The 13,090-nt window shown below is 56.8% G+C and overlaps 3 protein-coding genes across 3 annotated transcripts in view; 1 reads left to right on the top strand and 2 right to left on the bottom strand.

Annotated features, from left to right (window-relative positions):
• The window catches only part of GGTG_06820 (hypothetical protein), a 6,191-nt gene extending 1,181 nt beyond the window's left edge, over positions 1-5,010 (bottom strand). Inside the window, exons 1-5 of the mRNA XM_009224642.1 lie at positions 4,007-5,010; positions 2,611-3,847; positions 2,421-2,475; positions 711-2,310; positions 20-654 (exon numbers count right to left, since the gene is read on the bottom strand). Coding sequence (XP_009222906.1) covers positions 20-654; positions 711-2,310; positions 2,421-2,475; positions 2,611-3,595 — 3,275 coding nt within the window. The 5' untranslated portion in view covers positions 3,596-3,847; positions 4,007-5,010. The remainder of the gene's footprint in view (positions 1-19; positions 655-710; positions 2,311-2,420; positions 2,476-2,610; positions 3,848-4,006) is intronic.
• Positions 5,011-6,340: 1,330 nt separating this feature from the next.
• On the bottom strand, positions 6,341-11,012 carry GGTG_06821 (hypothetical protein). Its single transcript, XM_009224643.1, has one exon. It carries the CDS (start codon positions 10,893-10,895, stop codon positions 6,888-6,890), a length of 4,008 nt encoding a protein of 1,335 aa, XP_009222907.1. The 5' UTR covers positions 10,896-11,012; the 3' UTR covers positions 6,341-6,887.
• A 168-nt stretch (positions 11,013-11,180) lies between these two features.
• GGTG_06822 (hypothetical protein) lies at positions 11,181-12,835 on the top strand (the record flags this gene model as incomplete). Its single annotated transcript, XM_009224644.1, has 3 exons — positions 11,181-11,330; positions 11,758-12,033; positions 12,334-12,835. 3 exons carry the CDS (start codon positions 11,181-11,183, stop codon positions 12,763-12,765), a joined length of 858 nt encoding a protein of 285 aa, XP_009222908.1. The 3' UTR covers positions 12,766-12,835.
• Between the last annotated feature and the right edge of the window lie 255 nt (positions 12,836-13,090).

The following is a 13,090-nucleotide window of genomic DNA, read 5'->3' on the forward strand; positions in this document are numbered from 1 at the left end:
TTTGCCGTCGTGCGTAAACACGACCGAGTCGACCGAGCTGCTGTGGCCTTCGAGCGTTGCTCGATAGCGGCCCGTCGCCGTGTCCCAAAACTTAACGGTTTTATCCCAGGACGCCGACGCGACCGTCTTGCCGTCGTGCGTAAACGCGACCGACTCGACCCAGCCGCTGTGGCCCTCGAGCGTCGCTCGACAGCGGCCCGTCGCCGTGTCCCAGAGCTTGACGGTCTTATCGCCGGACGCCGACGCGACCGTCTTGCCGTCGTGCGTAAACGCGACCGATTCGACCGAGCCGCTGTGGCCCTCGAGCGTCGCTCGACAGCGGCCCGTCGCCGTGTCCCAGAGCTTAACGGTCTTATCCCAGGACGCCGACGCAACCGTCTTGCCGTCGTGCGCAAACGCGACCGATTCGACCGAGCCGCTATGCCCCTCGAGCGTTTGTAAACACGCATCCCAATTCTGATCCACCCGCGGTACTAATGAAAGCCAGGTCGGAAACTGGTTACGAAACTTTTTTCGGACGACGCTTTCCTCCGGCGCAAATACAATAGCAGAACAGTAGAGCTGGAGAGGCGATACGTCCATAATCGAGCAATGACTTAGAATAACCCGCCGTACATCACGAAGAAGCGCCGATACTGCTGTGCTGTTTTCCGGCTTTGGGCAAAGTTAGCATGTTCCGATACCGGCGAGAAAGGAGCAAAAGCACTTACATGGAGCAGGCCTAGCAGGTCGTTTACCATATTGGTACCCTCCCCGATCCGCCCTATAATGGCCAACGCTTCAAGCCAATGCAGGAGATGCTTAGTCAGAAAGCGGTCGACGAGATCACCGTCCCGTATCCGCCGTTTACTTTCATTCCAATGGTGTACCCAGTATCGACAAGCGTATTGAACGCAGGGCGGCAGGGCGGCACTGATAGTCTGCGGGCTGATCTCGTCCCGGAGCGTCCCGGGCAGACGCAGGCCGCAAACGTTTCTCTTAAGGTTGTCGCCGGTTGACAGCACTTCGAGGCAGCGGTTTGCCAGCCGCTCATGGGTGTCCTGCTTGTTAACCCAAAATGGGTTCGCATCGCGGTTTTCGTCGTCCACGAGGAAGTCGCGAAAAGACAGATGGAGCAGTTTGACAGGGACGAGGGGGTCGTTTGAAATGTTAAGGACAGAATGCAAGCCGCGTAGCTTCGAGTTGACATTTACCTGGGTGCTAAGGAGTCGTGCCAGCGCTGCGGTGGGGAGAGGATCGGCGAGGAGTACGATAGTGCCGACAATTTCGCGGAACCACCTAACTATTTCGGCTTTCTCATTCTCTGTACGACTGACCAATCCTGAATTTGTGCGCTTGAGAAGAAGCTGATTCAGAATTGGCAGATATGTCGTGTGAAGCTGAGACGGTCCGCCCTTTTTCCCGTACTCGAGGATCTTGTCCAGTTGCTCCCCGGGGTCACCGGAATCGCTATCGGCAATAAAGCGGCAAGCTGTCGATGCGAAGATGAAGAGCGGTACAGCCATGTCGATAAGACTTTCCAGCTTGGTGGACGGAGGCCAATCTGGCGGCAGCTCCGGAGGTGCCAGCTCCTTGTTGAAATTGTGCCGGATTCGAGCTAGCTCCGAGCGAAGAAACGTGGAGATGTCCTCTCTGACATCGGCTGCGGGAATTTCATGAAGGGCCAGGTCTTTGTAGCTGTCGCCGATGTCCTTAAAGCCAAGGCATATGGGCAGCTCGGGTCTGCTGGTGACAAAGAATCGGATCCGAACCGACGTTGCTTCCTTTGCTCTAGACAAAAGGCTAACCAAGGTGGTGGCGTCATCTTCCCGATCGCATTCGTCAAGCGCGTCGACCACCACGGCAAGCGGCCCCGGGACGTCGCCCTTGCATTTGTCCAGCGGCTCCAAGAAGAGCTTCTTGAACTGCTCTCCCATAGGTTTGTTGACGATGGCCGAGTCGCTTTCGATCGCGTTCTGGACGTGCGGGGCCAAAGCCGGCAGCTGGTGGAGGAGCTGAGTAACGATGGTGGTGAAGAACATGGCCGCGCTGCCCCGGTCGCCTTCGCCCTTTTTGAAGAAGAAGCTGGCGCTGGGCACCTTTGTGTCAGCGAGTGTTTTGGCCACGGTCCGAGAAATGGTCGATTTGCCGGTGCCGGCCATGCCGCGCAGCCAGAATATGCTCTCCCCGTTAGGATCCTGGATCCAGCTGTGGATATGGGCAAGCAGGCCCACGCGGGTGTTGGGGTGGCAGCTGGGGTCGTGTTCGTTTGCCTGGGCGTCGAATGCAGCGCCTTTTGCCTCCGGAAGCTTTTGCAGGCAGGCTTGAGTGCTGTTTATTCAAAGTTAGCTGCATATATTAGCCCTATACTTATCCATCATTGGGGTTGGTAGAGGCATCAAAAGACGAAAGATATTTGATCTTAGAACTGGCGATCTTACACTAGATTATTAACGCCCTTTTCCGTTTTTTGTACGGTTTCCTTAATTTCCTTAACTTTTTGTTACTTAGCCTTTATCCACTAGAGGAAAAAAAATAGGATAAAAATGGAGGATGGTTTAGAGATAATTGTGTAAGAAGAGGGAGGATACACAGGAAAAAGTGAGGGAGGGGATCATGCCCGTCACATACCTGCGCCAAGAACCTCCTCTATCCTTTTTTCGGCGTCGACCTGACTGGGCACAATCTGCCTCAGAAGATCCGTCGCATACGCTGCCGCCGTCATGGCGGCAAAACCTTGCCATTCCTTGTTCTTGTGCGAATCCGAGTAGTCGCAGATGCCCCGGATCACCAGGCAAGGGAAGTGGTTCATCAAACCGCCCGCCTCCATCTCGAAGCAGAGGACGCCATGCTCCGCCGCCAGCTTGTCCCGAATCTGGGCGTCCTTCATCAATTGATTGGCGCTGGCAACCAACCCGTAGTGGATCGCGGGATCGTCTTCGTGCTCGCCTCGTTTCTGCCGGGTGATAAGGTGCTTGGGATCACTGCTGCACGCTGCATTGCTGCAGCTGTCGGAATGCACAACATGGGACCGATACAGCCTATCGCTCGTGTAGCTTGGACGAGAGTATTCCTGGTAGAGGCGCGGCTTGTTTCTCAGGACTTCAGCGACCCGAGACTTGAATTGATGGCCGTGAACCTTATGCCGCCTTTCCAGACCGCCCATCGCAGTCCGAAGTGTCATTGGCGGCTGATCCAAAAACCCAGTATGGTGAAAAGCCTGGTTCTGAATCGTCTTTCCAAAGTCATATTGGAGTACGCCGCCTTTGCCTCCACCGGGGCTGCTAACCACAACGTCGCCGAGGCGTATATCGTGCTCTTTGCTCGGCGCCCCGCCTCCGATACCAACCATGAGCCCGAATCGGAGGTTGGGGAAGCTGCGTAGCATGTTGGCAGCCACGACTGCCGCCGCTGTTGTCCCATATTCTCCTTTGGGGAGGCCGGCTATCACAACGTTGTGGCGCCCGATCGTGCCCAGGGTGTAATCGTTGGTGTCGTTCGGGTCGAGGTAATCAGGGCGGTCATGTTCTTCTCCATCGAGGAAGAGCGTGGCGGCGACGAGCTCGGTTGGAATGGCGGCGATCCACCCGATTGTGTATTTGCCGGGGTCCGACATAGTGGATGCCGGGACAGGAGGAAGATGGAATATAACAAGTTATCGGAGGCAAGCAAGGAAAAGGAAGGCAGGGAAGACAAGAAAAAAAAGGGAGTAAATCAGTCGAGGAGAAGAGAGAGGAAAGGGGGCGATACGCAGCAAAGCGAAAGGAGCGGCGACGGGAAACTTTGGCGATATTGGGCTCGAGTCTGTTATTGACTTGGGTTCTTGACGTGGAAATAGGAGGCGATGCCGACGTGGGCGCGGGTGCTGCTGTGATATTGACAAGCCAACAAAGAAACAAATGATCAGAAAGCTGGGAGACTTAGACGAGCACAATTTAGCACCGCCGCCCTCTAGAGGGGAGCGGCATGGAGGGTTGGCACTACACAGCACACGGAATTGCAGCAGGCTGGGGACTCTGTGGCATACCTAGTATTGGCAAAGGTCGCGTTCTAGTTGGTTCACGCACCGATTTTATTGCATGTTAAGGACGCCCCACGGCGGCTAGGCATGCGGGAACAAGAAGCGATGCTTCGAGGGGCTGACGGGGCTTCCGCACATTGGGTGAAAATAGGAACAAACCTGCAGTTAGCGCATCCTGGTTTGCTATGCATACGACAGTCGTGTGAGGGGTGGTAACGAACGCTTGGTCGATCTGAAGGGCGGCGGAAATGGTATCCTGGTGTAGATAGAGGTTGCTGCCCAACTACCCCTTTACCGAACCCACCTAACGGAGCCCGAAAAACACCACGAGGTAGGGACTGCGGCCGAACGGGACAACCAAAAGCAAGGGAAAGGAAGATGTCTTTTCTTGTGATGTGGCCCTGCAGGCCGGTGCGCCTCCGCGGAGGTGAGGCCTCTGTTATGGCCGCGGGGCTGCCTGCCCGGGTCGCGTGGGGCTCGATAAAACCCCACCAAAACAGTTAGTCCGTAGATGCCCGATGATCCAGATTTTCTCCAGCCCTCCACGGTTGGATTTTGGGCTTTAAGGATAGATTCAATCAGGTAACCTGGCGGACCACGTCGCACAAACGCTAGCTTTGGATAAAGGATGTCGGATCTCCGGCGCGAAGCTCCACGTGGAATGTAAGTTTGGTCGCAACCTCCAAAAGGCCGGAGGATACCAGGCGGCAGGTGTGGCTGTCGGTTTGCGCGGGTGTCCGAATCTCGCTGGGCGCCCCTCCTCATCCGCCTCCATTCCTCTCTTATTCGCGGTGCACAGCCCAGCCATCTTCTTACGCACTCGACCGGCTTGGATGGTGTTCGGCTGGTTTCGTCGGAGAAGCTGGTGGTAACAAGGAATCTAGCGCAAAGTTCTAACCTACGCCTCTAGAACAAGAGGCTGGCTCTTATCGTTCGTTAATGGTGTAGTTGGTGGCTCTTAGTTGTTCGGGTGGGAGGGTGCCGACCAGCTTTTAAAGACAGAATTGCTGTTATCAGACCGTCGCACAGTGACGCTCCGACTAGCTGCACTGGAGCCGTTAAAAAAATCCCGCCGTCGCAGTGGCTGCAGGAGGGAAGACTGCGCCTGCAGGTGTGTGCGGCCCACCTGCTTGGCTACAGCTGGCGTTTATGGTGGGCGGTTGACGAAATATGGGCCGCGCTCATCATAGCACACCCCCAAAGTCTTTGGCTGCGCTTCATCGAGATACAGAGAGCAGGGTTGTGACTGTGGGTACGCAGTTGCATTTTAATGAATCCCATACTGTTAGGTTTTTTCTCCATAGACACATTTTAGCGTCAAAAGGTACTTCCAGCAAGGAGTGATGATTAGGGATAAGTTGTATTCTTGTTTGGGTGGAACGGTACTACGTAAACTTACTCCTGTACCAATGTAATGCTTCAATTCGCTGCTGCTGGCGGAGCATTTTTCCTGGGTCGCGGGCCAGGCCGGAGAGGCCAGGGTAGAGGGGCATCGACACTGGAGTGTGGGATTCACCCAAAGTGCACTGTTCCATGTTCAGGAGCCGGAGGGCAGTGGAGGATTTACGGCCCTTTCTGGACCCGGCGCCCAACGTGACTACCCTCTGTGCGGGATCTCAGCCAGGATGAACCTGTGGCGCGGGCTGGCCCCGGTCGGTCTCCGTGAAGTCCTACTCTACGACTGAAGCGGAGCATCCGGCTCAGCCTGCCGGTGAAGGTCTTGCTCGGTCTTCGGGGAGTTACTGATCACAGTGGTGAGCTGTGCGCACGCGAAGAGAAGTCGACCCCTAAATTCATCATGATGTATCGAGCTCCGAAGTTCTCGTCGGAAAGTAGTTCTCCGAGGTGGTTTGCTGCAATAGAAGCTAGAATCTGGTAAAGCCCTTTGTCGCCAGTTATCTCCCGAGTCTCCTCAAGAACGCCAAGAAAGGTATTCGCCGAGAAGCCAGTTCTAGCGAATAGTTCCTCAATCGTACGGCTGGCAATGTCTCGCACAAGGAAAACACCGGGTTGGAATTTGGCCCTCCAGCCCCCGAACTTTTCTTTGGCCGGGCCCAGGGGGGGTCCAGAGGTCCCTTCCGCCCAAACCCGGCCCTACTCTTTTTCCGGCACTTTGCCGGCCGACTGCTTTCCCTACCACCAACAGCTGCGCTTATAGCGCCCCGGTGTTTGTTCGCCCTTTTGCCGATTGCCCGCTCACCAACAAGAAGCGCCGGAATGCGGCCCGACTTCCGTGTGCCTACGGGTTTACTTTGTTAGCCGCCTCGATAGCAACACGTAGGCTAGTGTCAAGCTTAGGTAGCGCTAGCACGTCATATGCCCCCTGGGAGGCAGGGAATGGTAGATCCCGACTAGCTGACGTTAAATATACTCGCTCACTCACTCACTCGCTGGCCGAACGCACTACTACCACCCGCTGCGCCTACAACGCCCCGGGGATTATACACGCCCCATTGCCGATTGCCCGCTCACTAACAAGGAGCGCCGGAAAGCGGCCCGCCCTCCATGTGCCTTCGGGTTTAATTTGTTAGCCGTTTCGATAGCAGCACTTTAGCCTGGTAGATCCTGATTTTGCCGACGTTAAATATACTCACTCAATGCAGGCACGCCGGCCTTGCATTGGCGCTATGAACGAAGATTCTACACCGAAGAGAAAGGAAAGGAAATGGCGCTGGTCGCGCCGTCGCGACACGCGCCTGAAGTTGTCGTGATCTGTGTGGCTTACATGCTTGTATCTGCTCCACAGCTGTGGCGGTGCCACTGGATCTGTCCTAGCCGCTTCATGCTGCCTTTGGCCCTCTTCGAAGATGTCAGCGGATGTCCGGATATTCAATCCAGCGCGCGCCACGTTCTCGCTCCCTGATTGCTCCCGTTCCTTTCGCACCCCTTAATCGTCAAATGACTCTACCTCTTCGAGAAGTTCCCATCGACGCCCGTCCCAAACTGGCCAAAGTTCGTCGTCCCTTGCTTCCTTTTCGCTCGCAAAGGTAGCCATAAACGCTTCAAACTCAACTACCGGATCGCACTCAGCCTCGGAATGGTCTCGTGCGAAAAGTCCTTGCCGATGGAATGCCTCCAGACATTCAAAAAGATCAGCCCTATGTCGATCTGGCAGGTCCGGCAAATTCGCTTCTTGAAAATAGCCTTGGGTAATTAGGCTCCGGAAGGCTTCCAGAAAAGACCGGAAGAAGGCGACCGCCTCCGGGCTGGGTGGGGGTTGGATGTTCAGCACGTCGGAAAACGCACTGGCAGCGGTAACCCTATCGACGACGACCCGACGCCACCATTTAATATTCAACCTCCTCCCTCTGGGGGGCAGTTCAAAGCGGCTTTCCAAAAATACAGTGACAGGCAGTGCCTGGCTGTTGTCTGGGATATGTGGATCCGCACCCTGGCGCAGAAGCCAGTCAATCATTAGATAGTTGCGCTGGCGGCAGTGGCGCATGAGTGCAGTCTCGCCCTCCTTGTTCCGTAGATCGATGTGGCTGGCCCCGTTGAAATGTTCAACCAGTACGTTTAGGTCCTCCCAGATACTACCAAACCACTCCCACCCACTTCCTTCACGCCCGGTTAGGTAGTGGAATGGAGTGTTGCCCAGGCCGTCACAGAGCTTGAAGGCTGAGCCACGTTGAAGCAGTATCTCAACCAATTCGACGGGGTCCGAGGAGCGACGGGAAGCGAGAGTGTGGATTGGCTGGCGGCCTAACAAGTCTTTGGCGTCGATTCGCGCCCCTCGGCCCAGGAGTTGCTCCAAATTGCCGCGATCCTCGCATTGATGGAGAGGGGTCTGACCCTTGCCGTCCCGGGCGTTGATATCAGCACCTTGCTCTAGTATAAGGTCCAGGTACACTGAGTCGAACTTCCTGGGGGGATAGTGGTCCCGCCCGTGTAGAATGCTCCTTCCGTGGCGATCGCGATGATGCACAGATGCACCTCTTTCCAGCAGTACCCGCGCTGATGGCGTTCCCCCGAAGAAGAGGAGCGTTCCCCCAATGGCAAACACCGGTTTGTTGACCAGATCTGGAAAGAAGTGAGTAATCCAGACCGCCAGATCTGGCAGCAATAGGCGTGACCTCTTGCCAAAAGCCTTAGCCCAGTCTGCCTGAGGGTTTATAGCGTGCACAAGTGGGACCAGCCGAAGGTGGTGAAGCTCGGGCAGAAGTTGCAGCTTATGCACAAGCTCTGTGTCCAACTGGATCCCTAGGCGGTGGCGTACGATGGCCATATACATGGGCGTGAATTTCGGTGAGATGTCGACAAGAGAATCGGGAATTCCCTCTTCAGTCCCATCCCATCGCTGACAACTGCGAATGTGGAATTCCCAAAGGATACACGCGTAATGCTGGAGACCCCGGAGCTCCTCGCTAAAGTGGCCGTCTATTTTGGAGTCGTACATTGTCCTGTAGGGGTTGTCCCAGTCGTGGACCCTGCGCCTCACAGTAACTCTTATTTTCTTCAAGCCGCAAGCCACCACAAATATGCAAGCTTCAGCGAGCACTTTGTGACACCAGTAAGAGGGGAATGTGTGCTTCCAAACTGAGGCGGAAGCTTCGGCTGTTGTATTGGATTTCTTGAGCACAGGAGCCCAGTCGTATGGGTTGTCATCATCTGCGGGATTGTCCAAGAGGAACTCCCGCGCAGTCTGATGAATGAAAGAAACACGGCCGTGAAATACCTGAAGGAAGAACCCACAAGTGTTCAGCAGCCACTTCTCAAAAGCCTCGACATCCGAGGCCGAGCAGGTATGCAACAGCCACTCCTCAGAAGCCTTGAAATCCGAGGACTTATTGGCTGCGGGTAAGTGCTTGCTTTCAATGGCTGAAAGTTCGTAGATCACCATCAGCTCATTTATATCAAACCCTCTTACACCCTGCAAAATAGCGGCGAGAATGTGGCGGATGCCAATACGGCTTTCCTCTGGGACTTGGCCAAGCAGCGCCTCGTACGCCTCGTCGACGTCGGCAGGAAGCGAATCGAACGAGCGCAACCAGTGGCCGTTCTTGAACGCGAGCTCCGTCTTCTCGACTATCTCAAACATCAGGCTAACCCAGAGATAGGTACGGTTCTCATGCTCCCTGAGCTTTGTCCGAAGGCTCTGTAAGACCTCGTTCGAGGGAGGATTGCGGGGGAACCTTCCCGGGAGCTTGTCCAGTCTGTCGTCGATGGCAGCGTCGATTTCTCGGCTGATCTTTGCTAGCTCGGCCTCGCCGACATCCAGGTTGACGTAACCGTTCCTGATTTGAGCCAGTCTTTCCCGGATGTACTCGTAAGGGCGACAGGCGATAAATGTCTTAAGGCGGGGGGGCGTTTTGGAGCTATCATTGTAATACTCCCTAAGGAATCCGGTAAGGGTGTTGCATGACTCTTTGTCGGCTTCGTCTAGACCATCTAGGGCGCAGATGACCTGTGCGTCCCCTTCCAGCGCGTCGGCAGTCTTCCGGAACAGATCCCAGAGTGCATGCACGTCATTTAAAAGGACATGCCCTGGGCTGGTCTCAATATCGTCTTGGAACTTGAGGATAAGCCTCCTGCGTTGTATGAATATTTGATGCAGCATCGAGCAAAGGCAGGCGGCCAGTGTGGCCTGGACCTGGCTGCCGGACCTCTTGAAGAAGTAGTAGCAGACCACGACGTCCTCCCCGGGCTTAGCTATCGCCTCGTCCACCAGACTCTTGGCGATGACAGATTTCCCGGAGCCGGGGAGAGCAGTGAGGACCAAGGACCCGGCGCCGTATGGGCTCTTCCACTCCAGGTATCTGGGATCCTTCCGAAACCATTCGCAGGTGCCGGGGGCCGCCGCGGTATGGCTCGAATGGTTCTTGAGGGCTTTATAGTCGACATTGGGGATCTTGAAGGTGGCGATCAGCCGGTTGATCTTGGTCCGGGTGCCGTCATCAAGCTGCTGCAGCTCTCTTTTCTCGCGCCTCTCGTCCCTTTTGTGTGCCTCGCCAAAGTAGTGGACGGCGGCCTGCATGAGATGCTCGGTCCTTTCGGCGTGCTGGAGAAGCTGGGCTCTCAGCCTGCTGGCGAGGAGAGCGTCCTGGGTCTCAACGTCACGCAGGAAGGCCTCCTCGGCACTTTTGATGTCCCTTAACCACGCGTCCCAGTCGTTGGGGCTGACCAGGTCTTTGAGGATGGTCACCGCCTGGTTCATCCTTCCGTAGTAGGCACAGACGCTTTTGACCTGATACTCGATCAGGGCTTTGAAGAGCCCTTCGAGCATGCCCCTGAGAAGTTCCTGTGCCGCTGCCGGCTGTAGCGCCCTTGCCTGGCCCTGGTTCGCAGGGTCAATCGCGGCTTCCGACAGGACCAGGCCGGTGAGGGTTCTGTACCACTCCACTCTCTCGACCACGTAAGTGAGACCCTCGATGCACGACCTCCTGGCCTCGATGCCCGACGTGCAGCCGTTGAGAATCAGGCAAAAGCCGGCAAACCCCAGCGACGCCGGCGGGGAGACTTCCAGGGCGGCGCCGATCCTGTCTTTCAGGCCCTGGACCACGTCTGCGGCAAGAATGAAGCCGTCTCGGGCTTGCACCTTCTCCTTCCACTTATCCATGGCAACGTTGGCCAACCTTCGCATCTGCTGATATCTAAAGGACGGCTCAAGGGCTGCGCTGTTGTCGGCCACGGTTTCGCCAGGCGGAATTGTTCGCGCAATCTCCTTGTTGACGATATTCTCGAATGCGCTGGACAGCTCGGGATTCGCGAGCGCAAAAGCGGCATATGCGGCAGTCCATAGCTGCTCTGGAAGGCCCGGCTGGGTCACCAGTGGTGCGGATGGTGCGGGGACGGTGGGTGCAGCTGGTGCAGCAGGTGGAGGAGCGGGGTTAAGCCCGGTCCCCTTTTTGCCTTTCCCGCCGACCTTCGAAAGCAGCTTTTTGAGGGTGCTGGGCATGTTGCGCAGAATGGCTTAGTAACAGGATGGGGACGCACTAGTGTACAGTTGATACTGCTGACTTTTAGATGTGCTTTGTACTGACAACGCTTCCCCGCCTCACCCGTCTCAGAAGGGTTGTGGTCAGGCTCTCGGCGACGCCTAATGACCGCAGCCAAACGGCATGGCTGCCTCCTATATAAGGCACCGACTCCTTCACCCCCCTCCCCCTCCTCCAAAACGGCTGCCAGCTACCCACATATTCAGCCAGTAGCAGTGACCGACAGGTAACCAGGAACACCGCCCATGGCTGGCTTCAAGGCGGAGCTGCTGCCTTTGGGGGCGGGATTCGCCTCCGCAGCAGTTCCACTGGTTGCTGGAGCGGTCACCTGCATTCCCGTCGCCGCCCCCTGCGGTAACGGGGCTCGAGCCACGAAGCCCGCAGCTCCCCGCCATGTAGGTGTTGTAGCACAAAGCAGCATCGCATTAACAGGGTGTGGGGGAGTCTGCCCGTCCGCCCGACTGCTCCTTCAAATATAGAGTGTGCCCTTGCTGCTCGAGGAAACCCACCAGCTCAGCGTTGTCAACGCGCTCCTTAAACTGTGCCCCAAAAGGCCTGGGGTCTCGGAAGTCCAAGCCCAGTCAGTCAATACAGAGAGCCAGCCGGGGCCACCAGTGCGTATTGTGTTGCTGCTAGCGCTAAGTGCCCGTTGCAGGCTGCTGATTTTGAGCCAATGCGGCGACGGCGCCAGGAGACCCTGCCGAGCAATGTCGCATTCACGCTCTCTCTGACCCTTGAAACATCCACCGAAACCGATCTTGTGGACGTGGTCGCTTCAGCTTTGCGTGACCCCATTTACAAGGCCGACGCACCAACCTGCAGACCATCCGTCTGGTGGTGATGTCAGATAAGCGCGTGTCGACCAACTCGAAACGCGTGGATATTAAAAACTCGTGGCTTAGCGAGGCGTATTACGACGGCAAGATCGAGTTTGCTTATATAACAACGGCGGAGATGCCGGCAGACGGGCTGACGAAGAACCTGAAAGTACGTCGGGCTGAAGGACCACTGCCCCTGGCCGCCTTGATCGCGGGGGTGGCCGCGAATGAGCCCTCGGGGACGAGGGCAATTTTACCCGAGACGAGGACGTCGTGGGCGGTATTATTGGCAGGCATGCCGAAGGCCTTGATGATGGGATCGTGGCCGGCGCGCTCCTCGGTCTCCGTGACCGTCATGACAGACTAGTTGCGCTCGCTCAGCTCGACGAGGTGGCAGCCATGGATCCGCAGGGGCGGCTGGGGCACCTCGGGGCTCACAGGGGATCGCACGGCGGTCTCGGACCAGGCCTTACGAAAAAGTGCCGCTGAGCCTAGAGTTAAACACGGCGTCCGTCTCCGCTGCTGTTCGCAGATACATGTAGGACTACCTATGCCTTACTCCACCTGTTGCCTGCACCAGGTCAACGGTGACGGTGGCGGCCCCTACACCTGCTCCATCAACTTGGACGCCACAGCCCAGCAATGGACCCCCATCCAGGTCGCCACCACGCCCCCGGGCCAGAATTCCCGCAATCGTCAAGGCGCCGCCACCGATTTCCCCATGGTGGCTGCCATCCCCGCCTCGCAGCAGTGCACGGGAACCGCTGCCGGCCAGAAGAACGTCTGTCTCGTCCGCTGCCAGAACGCAGCCCGTACCGGTCCCTTCGGTGGCGTCGTCCCTATCCAGATGGCCGGTGCCGGCGCGGGTGCGGCCGCTGGCAGCTCCATCGCCGCGAGCGCCAAAGCGGCGCGCAGCAACCTCGCGCGCGAAATCCTCCGTAGGGAGGCGCTTTTCCGCAAGGTTATGAAGCGCCAGCAGGCCGAGGAAGACGACGAGGAGGACGAGGAGTGAAGCGTCTACTCTTGACTGGGAGAATAAGATGACATATTTTAACATGATTTAATGACTCATACCCAAGACTGTTGGAAATAGTGCAGAAAAGGAGGTCGACAGGGTCGTAGCAGCCCCGGGACAGTGGATATGCGCAGGAAGTCATCCTTGGCCAGATCACCGTGGAACGCCATGGGCTGAACGCAGCCACAATGAGCGTCGGATGTATACAGAATATTTAGGGCTGTCTTTAGATCGGGGCCTTAAGTCCGGCTGACAGGGGGGCAATACCTGGGGCGGGGCGGGGCGGGGGAGCAGCCCGGCGCGGAGGTAATAGGGACCCTAA

The sequence above is a fragment of the Gaeumannomyces tritici genome, assembly GCF_000145635.1.
Source record: "Gaeumannomyces tritici R3-111a-1 unplaced genomic scaffold supercont2.3, whole genome shotgun sequence".
In the NCBI taxonomy this organism is placed as follows: Eukaryota; Fungi; Ascomycota; class Sordariomycetes; order Magnaporthales; family Magnaporthaceae; genus Gaeumannomyces; species Gaeumannomyces tritici.

Coding starts and splice junctions, on each gene's coding strand:
- GGTG_06821 (XM_009224643.1), bottom strand. CDS start 10,895: ATGCCCAGCACCCTCAAAAAGCTGCTTTCGAAGGTCGGCGGGAAAGGC.